Genomic DNA, 8,918 nt, shown 5'->3' on the forward strand with positions numbered 1-8,918 from the left:
AGACAGCCAGGACCAAGAAAGAGGCTTTTATCTTGTTCCCAGCCCCTAGTGATGGCCTTGTGCCCACCTGAGGGCCACAGACTCTTCTCAGAGCCCCTCAATCATCCCCCCGGAGCCCCTAGGGAGCCTGACATTGGTGGATGTGCCATCTTTCCTACATCTGGAGAGGATACAAGCAGGTGAGATCTGGGGCTTTGGTCCTAAGGTGGGGCAGAGGCAGGGTCATTTCAGGGCAGGGGTGCTGTGCACTTGGGAACAGTGTGGAAAATGAGGCTCAACCAGGATCCTGTCAACTCTAACATCTAGGCCAGCGCAGACTCAGGGTGGCGTGAGGGGCACAGAGCCCATCACCAGCCCCCCAAGAACATCAACAGTCTCATCTCATGAGGACCCAGCTTGGGACAAACACCATGAGGTGAGCTGTATGCTGCCCCACCTCCCCCCACTGGCTGGAGAACTGGCCTCTTTGGGGATAAGGCAGAACATATGGGAAAATAGGGGCCATTTGTGGGAAGAGCCAGATTCTTCACCAATCTTTACCAATCAATATAGAATTTCAATATTTACCCTATTTTATCCCCCACCATCCATACTCTAGGCTCCTTCCATATACTAAGATTTCCAAGAAGCTACATAGTTTTAAAAGCTTTTTTTTTTTTTTTTTGGTGGTAGCAGCTTTGCTAGACTAGTACTAAACTGCCCCTTGCAGGCTTCAGACCTTGAACTTTCTACTTATACCTTCTGTGTAGCTGGAATCACAAATGTATGCCACAGGCCTGGCTTACTGATTGGCTGAGATGAGGTCTTGCTAATGCTTTGTCTGGACTGGCCTGGAATGGCAATCCTATCTCTGCCTCCTAAAGTAATTCCTAAATCCTAGCTGGATTCTAGCATGAGCCACCTTAGCTAGCCTGAGCCTTGAATTAGAAGTCCCTTAATTCCAAGTGAAAGGCTCTCCCCTGCCCACTGGCCCTAATTCAAAATCTTGTGTTTCCTAGCACCCCATCTCTAGTCTGGAGGTCCTGGAGGCTGAGCAAGACAGCCTCCACCTTTGCCTGTTGGGACTGGGCCTCGGTCTGCAAGACTTGGAGCCAGGCTTTGGGCCCTGGACACTGGCCCAGAATAGGATGGTCCAGCTGCAGGTGGGCAATAGGAAACTAGGAGATGGGGGGAGTGGTAACTCCAGGCTCTGGGACTCCAGTGTCCCTGGAGTGCTTGCTGAGCTGGTTCAACCATGTGTTCCAGAAACTCCAGGCAGAGCTCCGAGGTGCTGCTGAGCGTGTAGATGCACTTCTGGCATTTGGTGAGGGGCTGGCCCAGAGGACGGAGCCCAGGGCTTGGGCATCTCTGCAGAGGATCCTGAGGGCTCTGGGAACCCACCGAGACACCATCTTCCGACGCCTCTGGCAGCTGCAGGCCCAGCTAATCAGTTATAGCCTGGTATGGCCAGCCCTGGCAGACCCGAGCCGAGTTCCTAGAGCCACAGCCCCCATGGCCTCTATCTTCTGATTCAGGTATTTGAGAAAACCCACACACTGGACCAGAACTTGGAAGTCGAAGTGGACTCAGATGAGCCAGCACCTGGTGGGGCCTGGGGGCCCTGGACACCCAGTAACCTCCCCACTCCCGTGGAACTAGAATGGGACCCAGCTGGAGACGTTGGAGGCCTTGGGCCTTCAGGGCAAAAAACAGCCCAGATACCAGGGGCTCCCTGTGAGCTTTGTGGTCACAGGGGCCCCCAAGGTATTGAACAAGGCCTTGAGGTGAGATAAGCCCCTCTTTACGGGCTCCTTCACTCAAACAGGCACCCACAGGGCAACTTCTGTGTGTCTTCTAGAAGCTTCCTTCCCTGTTAAGGAAGGTGCTGGTGTCTGACTCTTGATGTATTTGTGACTTTCTGGCTTTCTCATATTTGTGTCTCCATAAATCTCTCCGTTTTCTTTTCTCTCTTTCCCATTCAGACATGGAGGAGTATTTTCCACCCTTCCTCCTCTCATTCTGTGATATAACCACACATGCTACCTTTCTGCAAAAGACTCCCAACTTCACTCCTGAAACCCCCATGTGTCTACCCTGCTCCCCTTCAGTCCATCTCTCCTCAAATGTCATCTCTTCAGTATCACCTGACCCTTAGCTTAGTGCTCCTTATCTTCCTATGGTTTTCCTCATGCCCTTTAGCAGATCTTGATGTTTCCATTGACCTTGTTGATTTTTGGCCTCTGGTTAGAATGTAAGATCTGCTGAGGGCAGGATTTTGCCAGCTTCCATCCCCTGATCCTAGAACTGAAATAGACACTCATTAAATATTTATTGAGCAAATGAATAAATAACTTCTCTTCTTGGTTTCTTTGGCTCTGGGCCTCTCTCTGTCCTGTGAGAGCTGAGTGTTCTCCCAGAATGTCATTCCTGTGATACCTTCCAAGACCTTCCCCAGCCAGGCTGCAAAAGCAGTATTTCCTTCTCTCCCCAACAGGACATTTTGGCATTGGGGCTTAGCCACCGAAAACGCTTAGCAGGTCACCAAAGACGCTCTCTACTCCAGAAGCCTCAGGTGAGTATGCCATTACCAAGGACCTCTAATGTCACTTAAGCTCTTCTTCCTCAAAGTGGCTTCCTGCTCAGCTAAGTGGCATTGTTTTACTCAGGAGAATGCCTGGCACCTGCTGGCAGGTACGAAACCCTTGGCTGATTCTACTTTCCCAGGGTGGGTCATGGGCTGCCACTTGAACCAATCAAAGAGCTCCACAACTCCCATTGGCTAAGGCAAGGAAGGTCTTGTGAACCAATCATGAAAATGGGAGAGCCGACATCTGGCTTTGCTGGCACCTGTAGGCCTGCGTGTGAGGGGCTATGACTCCTGCCCCTTTCCCACCCACCTCAACCATTCGAGAAAGCAGGGCATGGGATGAATGATGTGGAGAGCAGCTATAGACATCCACTCACTACACCTGGAAAATTCAAGTCCCTGTGCAGTTCTGGAGTGCCAGGAAAGGAAGAGGAATAAGAGCAGCCTTGTAGGTCTACAGTAGTAAGGGAAATGCACGCTAAGGATCACACCTGTCCATTCCCTCAGGACAGGAAGAAGCGAGCCCCTCCCAGCATGCAGGATGTGATGCTGGAGATGGAACCTGGGTAAGATGCTTGGTATGAACCCAGGTGTGGGGTGGAGGGATGGGCTCATGGCAGTGGCCCACTCTGTCTATGATGGTGCATTTCCTTCTAGGGTCCAAGTTCCTGCTTCCAGGTGGCCTCTGACCTTGCTCCTCCTCCTCTTCCTTCTGGTGGGTGCCATGTTGCTACTGCCTATGTCTGGGGGTCCCTGTTGCTCTCAGACCCGGCTGGCCAGGACTCCCTACCTGGTGTTAAGCTATGTCAATGGTCTCCCTCCAGTCTGAGCGCCTGGCCAGGACATGGGGAATAAAGTCACTATCAAAGGGTGTGTGAAGGTACCAAGTGCTTTGCTTCATCACCTGAAATCTGGGATCCAGCCCTTTCCGTAGAGCCCTTTGTTTTGAGCATGACACATGGGACAAGCTATCTGGGGTTTGGTTTCTCCAGAAATGGAGACAAAGACTCAAGCACAAGTAATCGATCTAGGATCCCTCCCTAGGAGAGGGTGGCAGGGAATGAGGAGTCAGGCTAGAAAGCTAAAACTGGGGGGCCTAATGAGCTGGTGGCTGTTCTCAGCACCTGGGTGCCACCCCACTGGATGCTGCCAGTGGAGTGTGTGGAACATATTCCACCCAACAGGTTCAAGGTGTGGCATTGATATGCCAGCTTCCATGTGGATCTGAGGACTCACCGTGGAGACCTGGATATCCCGGGTCTCTCCTCTGCCCTCCCCAACCCCTTGAAAGCCCCTCCTTCAAGCCAAGCAGAATAGGTACCTGTTCCAGGAGGCCAGAAGAAAGTGATATGGGTGAGCAGCCATTGGCACCTGCTCCAGGGTCCGACTTTCATCCATCTAGGAGCTCTACGTCATTATTATTAGGTATTGGGAATTAAACTCAGGACCTTAGGACTGATGGGCAGGCATTCTACCACTTGAGCCATGGCAACATCCTCCGCCCTCCCCTTCCCCCCGCTTTTTTAATATGTTGATACCAGGACTTCAATTCAGGGTTTTGAGCTTTCATTAGAATTTCTGGCTCAAGGATGGCTCTTTACCATTTGACCCACACTTCCAATACAGCACTGTGCTGGTTCATTGGAGACAGCGCCTCAGACTTTTTTGTCCAGATTATTTCAAATCTTGTTCCTTAGACCTCAGCTTCCTGAGTAGCTAGGATTACAGGTGTGAGCCATTGGTTCCCGGCCTTTCCAGGGTCTTGACAATATCAGGGGTTCAGTCTTGGAGATGGGGACCCCAGTCTTGAAGTTAAGGTTTGAGAGAAGGCAGGAACAGCATCAGACTCAACAACAGAAGAGAGCCCTATGGTGGTCTCCCAGATAAACATTTCACACAGGTTCTGTCTCTTTGAATTCTCATTACTACCCAATGCTAAGAGACAGTGCAAAGGACTGAAACTGAGCCCTTACTGACTTTAAACAGAAATGAAAGTTTATTTATATGAGTAATTAAGAAGTTTAGGATCTCAGGTACAACTAGATTCAGGGTCACGAAGGATATATCCATCTCAGTTCTTGTTTTGGTTTCCTTCTAGTGGTAGCTACAGTAGCCTTCAGGCATTCAGGCAGCCAGGTATGGTGGTACATGTCTGTAATTCCAGCACTCAGGCTGTGGAAGCAGGAAGATCCCGAGTTCAAGACTAGCCTGAATTACACAGTGAAACCCTAGACAGAGAAAGAGAACATATTCTGTGCTTTCCAGTGGGGTGATCAGATCTGTAAGGAAGGCCAAATGTTATTTTTCCAAAAAGCAGAAAATAGGCACTTTATCTAATCAACTACAAATGCTGAGGAAATATACCTAAGAGGTTTTGTTTGCCTTTCTTTTCTTTTTTGCCAGTCCTGGGGCCTGAACTCAGGGCCTGAGCACTGTCTTTGGGCTTTCTCAAAGCTAGAGCTCTACTACTTGAGCCACCACACCATTTCTGGCTTTTTTCATGTATGTGATACCAAGGAATCGAACCCAGGTCTTTGTGCATGCTAGGCAAGCACTCTACCACTAAGCCAAACTCCCAGCCCTTATGTTTGCGTTTGAGACAGGGTCTTGCTATGTAGCTCAGGCTGACCTTGAATTCTCATTAAGACTTTTATGTAGGAAATGTAGCTGTGATTCAAACTGGTAGAGCACTAGCCTTGAACAAAAGAATTCAGATAGTGACCAAGTGCTAAGTTCAAACCCCAAAACTGTCCCAAAAAAAGAAGAATAAAAGAAGACTTTTATGAAGTCTCAGAAAATAAAGGCTTTGGGAACTGGAGGCATGACTGAAATAGTAAAGTTTCAGCTTTCAGCTGTAAATGAAAAAGCTGAGAGTGCAAGGCAAAGAATTCTAGCCCCTGTACCAGCACTACATAAATACATCTGTAATCCTAGCTACTCAGGAGGTTGAGATCTGAGGATGGAGGTTCAAAGCCATACAGGCAGAAAAGTCCCAGTGAGACTTTTATCTCCAATAAACTACTCAGATGTAACCAAGAGTTTGGCCTAGTGGTAGAGTGCTTGCCCAGCATGCACAAAGACCAGGGTTCGATTCCTTGGTGCCACACACACAGAAAAAGCTGGGAGAGGTTCTGTGGCTCAAGTGGTAGAGCGCTAGCCTTGAGAAAGCCCAAGGACAGTGCCCAGGCCCCGAGTTCAAGGCCCAAGGCTGCCCCCACCTACAAAAAAAGAAAGAAAGAAAAAAAAAAGTGGCACCGTGGCTCAAGTGGTAGAGAATTAGCCTCGAACACAAAGAGGCTGATGGACAGCACCCAGGCCCTCTGAGTTCAAGACCCGAGACCTGCACTAAACAAACAACAAGCAAACAAAAAGAAAAGGATGACAAGTGCAATACAGAACCTCACTAGTCACAAATGTTCTAAGTTCTGGGCAACAGACACTAAGTCTCCACAACAGACTCAATGCCACAAGTGGAAATCCACACCACAACACTTGGTTTCCTGTGTCAGTTTTTGTTTATTATTTAGTTGTTGTTTATGTGTTGTTACTAGGGCTTGAACTCAGTGCCGAGTGCTGTCTCTTAGCTTTTTTGCTCAAGGCAGAGAGGCATGGGAGTTGGGCAGATATGATTAGCTGCTGTGACAAAGTATATTTCATTCAATGGGTCATCATCACAGCCATGTGACCAAGGCATCAGGATCACTCTCATTTCTTTGATAAGGACCTTGAGGTAGGAATCACAGATAATCACTAAGGACTGCAGCTGGGATTCCAAGCTGGCATTCCAGTTCTAGGGTTCATGCTCTTAAGTACTACTGATCCTGCTCTCCAACATCCACCCATTCGTTCACCTGACCCAAGAAGCCTGTCCTGGGTTGGGACCCCTGCATACAGCCTGCAGCCTTGCTCAAAGTCTCCTTCCTGGAGCTAATTGGGGCTCAAGATCATGAGCCAGCGGTGAGGAAGAGATGAGAGATGAGAATGACAGACACAATGGAGGTTGAAGGAGGACCCCAACCAGCCACTTTCAGAATTTGGGTTTTTACCTTGAGATGGAGCCAGTGTAGCAATAACAGGGTGGTCACCTTGGGGCTGGGGATATAGCTCAGTGGTAGAGTGCATGTGCCAGGCCCTGGCTTCCATCCCCAGCACTGCCAAACAAATGAACGTCACTAAGTCAGCAACACCTGGATGAACAAAACAGGGGCTGAGAGACAAACAGGTGGCTAAAGTCTAACTACACAAAGTGAAGCAGATGCCACATGCTAGTGTGGTAAGACTTGTCACTCCAGGTCTTACCTGGAACTCTATATTTTTCCCACTCTGTTCTCACCAGGCCTTTACCTATACTAGCCCTCTTACTTGAAATCCTATCTTTGTTGGATACGGAGGTGATACCTATAATCCCAGCACTTGGGAAGCTGAAGCAAGGAGGATTCAGAATTTGAGGCCAGCCGGGGCTACCTAGTAAGATCTTGTCTCAAAACACAAAGAGGCACCGACAGCGGGGCAATGCTGGCTCATGCCTGTCTTCTCAGCAACTCAAGAGGCTGAGCTCTGGGGTTCAAGGTCCGAAGTCAGCCTGGCCAGGTGAGTCTATGAGACTCTCATCTCCAATTAATCACCCAAAAAGCTGGGAAGTGGAGGTGTGGCTCAAGTGGTAGAGTACAGTTCTACCTAACCTTGAGCAAAACAAAACAAAAAAAAACCCCTCAGGAACAGCGCTCAAGCGGAGTTCAAGCTCCAGGACTGGCACGTACACATGCGCATACCCAAAATTTTGGGGAGCACGTCTGGGCTCCCCATGATTTGCCTAAGTAGATCTCAAGTGTGTCCTGCCTGTGGATGCCCCAGGCCGCTCCAAGCCCCCACAAGGCGGATGGTGGGTGTGGGAGGGATCTGACCGGTCACCAGGTGTTCTCCGGACCTCTCACCTTCCATCCGGTGAGTTTCCGGTCTTCCCCGAACTGTCAGGCCGCACTCCGAGCGCCACCGAGCGGGAGACTCCTCCGCCGGTCACCGGGCTGGGTCTCGGGTGCCCCCGTGTGGTCGTGAGCTTCCCTCGGTCTGTGACCGTCGTCGGGCGGAGTCCCCGGGGCTCCGGCGGTGGTGTCACCCGGCTCTTCGCCCGGGCCCCGCGGGCGCACGAAGGCCCCCATGGCCGTGGCGTGGCCCGAGCGCAGCAGCTGCAGCTGCCGGCGTCCGCGGCGGTACAGGTACTCAATGCGCAGCACGTCGGAGCGCGGGAGGCCGGCCTGCTGCCGGAACTCCGCCCGGATCCGCGCCTCCGCGCCCGGTTTCCCGCGCCCAGCGCGCAGCAGCTCACGGTACAAGCTCAGAATCTGTTTCTGCATCCGACTGAGACGACTCATGGCGGCGGCTACCGGGCCCGCCACCACAGGCAACTTCCGCCTCGCGCCTCTCCAAAGCCCCGCTCCATAGCGTCTGGTTTCCGGTGGTGTCGCCTCTGATTGGCTGTGTCTGTCGTACGTCAGAGCGGTCTGGGCGAAGGGGCGGGGTCATTGGTGCCCCGTCCCTGTCCTAGGGGAACCTACGTCCTTGAGTGGACTGCGGTCCGTGGAATTCATCGGGATCCGGGGGAGATCGGGGTGGAGGTGATCCGGCTCTCGGGCTCTGAGGAGGAGGGCATGGGAAGAGGAAGAGCTGGGGGTTCGAACCTTTGGGTACCTAAAGGCACCAAAGACACTGGGAGAGAGAAGACTGGCACAAGAAGGACTTTGTTATTTGATGTGCCTTTTTGTGCCGGACCTGGGCCTTGAACTCAGGACCCGGGCTTTGAACTCAGGACCTGGGCCTTGAACTCAGGACCCGGGCTTTGAACTCAGGACCCCGGCCTTGAACTCAGGACCTGGGCTTTGAACTCAGGACCCCGACCTTGAACTCAGGACCTGGGCCTTGAACTCAGGACCCGGGCTGTGAACTCAGGACCCGGGCCTTGAACTCAGGACCCGGGCCTTGAACTCAGGACCCGGGCTTTGAACTCAGGACCCGGGCCTTGAACTCAGGACCCGGACTTTGAACTCAGGACCCGGGCCTTGAACTCAGGACCCGGGCTGTGAACTCAGGACCCGGGCCTTGAACTCAGCACCCGGGCTTTGAACTCAGGACCCGGGCCTTGAACTCAGGACCCCGACCTTGAACTCAGGACCCGGGCTTTGAACTCAGGACCCGGGCTGTGAACTCAGGACCCGGGCCTTGAACTCAGGACCCGGGCTTTGAACTCAGGACCTGGGCCTTGAACTCAGGACCTGGGCCTTGAACTCAGGACCCGGGCTGTGAACTCAGGACCCGGGCCTTGAACTCAGCACCCGGGCTTTGAACTCAGGACCCG

At 51.9% G+C, this 8,918-nt stretch overlaps 2 protein-coding genes across 6 annotated transcripts; one reads left to right on the top strand and one right to left on the bottom strand.

The window, feature by feature from the left end:
* Positions 1-51: 51 nt before the first annotated feature.
* Syne4 (spectrin repeat containing nuclear envelope family member 4) lies at positions 52-3,395 on the top strand. Of its 2 annotated transcripts, XM_090322140.1 has the most exons (8): positions 52-179; positions 283-415; positions 999-1,142; positions 1,246-1,440; positions 1,515-1,763; positions 2,474-2,551; positions 3,074-3,132; positions 3,224-3,395. In XM_090322140.1, exons 1-8 carry the CDS (start codon positions 52-54, stop codon positions 3,393-3,395), a joined length of 1,158 nt encoding a protein of 385 aa, XP_090178266.1. The 2 variants fall into 2 exon arrangements, with proteins under 2 accessions (XP_090178266.1, XP_090178268.1); XM_090322142.1 differs by lacking the exons at positions 999-1,142; positions 1,246-1,440 and having other exon boundaries at positions 52-175; positions 273-415; positions 2,435-2,551.
* Positions 3,396-4,539: 1,144 nt separating this feature from the next.
* Sdhaf1 (succinate dehydrogenase complex assembly factor 1) lies at positions 4,540-7,977 on the bottom strand. Of its 4 annotated transcripts, none has more exons than XR_016533397.1 (3): positions 7,501-7,977; positions 6,613-6,717; positions 4,540-4,794 (listed from the first exon to the last, which is right to left on the bottom strand). XR_016533397.1 is itself a non-coding variant. In XM_090322296.1 (2 exons), the coding sequence occupies exon 1, from the start codon at positions 7,936-7,938 to the stop codon at positions 7,537-7,539; it is 402 nt and encodes a 133-aa protein (XP_090178422.1). In that variant the 5' UTR covers positions 7,939-7,977; the 3' UTR covers positions 4,540-4,794; positions 7,501-7,536. The 4 variants fall into 4 exon arrangements, 1 of the variants encoding a protein (XP_090178422.1); XR_016533395.1 differs by having other exon boundaries at positions 6,613-6,753; XR_016533396.1 differs by having other exon boundaries at positions 6,613-6,773.
* Between the last annotated feature and the right edge of the window lie 941 nt (positions 7,978-8,918).

This window comes from Megascapheus bottae, chromosome 31, assembly GCF_031878675.1.
Source record: "Megascapheus bottae isolate mThoBot1 chromosome 31, mThoBot2.hap1, whole genome shotgun sequence".
Classification (NCBI taxonomy): Eukaryota; Metazoa; Chordata; class Mammalia; order Rodentia; family Geomyidae; genus Megascapheus; species Megascapheus bottae.

What these genes read in the sequence shown, in the direction of transcription:
- Syne4 (XM_090322140.1), top strand. Translation starts at nt 52, where the DNA reads ATGGCCTTGTGCCCACCTGAGGGCCACAGACTCTTCTCAGAGCCCCTC. An exon ending in AGCTAATCAGTTATAGCCTG is followed by an intron (nt 1,441 to 1,514) that starts GTATGGCCAGCC and finishes CTTCTGATTCAG; the next exon opens with GTATTTGAGAAAACCCACAC. An exon ending in GTATTGAACAAGGCCTTGAG is followed by an intron (nt 1,764 to 2,473) that starts GTGAGATAAGCC and finishes TCTCCCCAACAG; the next exon opens with GACATTTTGGCATTGGGGCT.
- Sdhaf1 (XM_090322296.1), bottom strand. Translation starts at nt 7,938, where the DNA reads ATGAGTCGTCTCAGTCGGATGCAGAAACAGATTCTGAGCTTGTACCGT.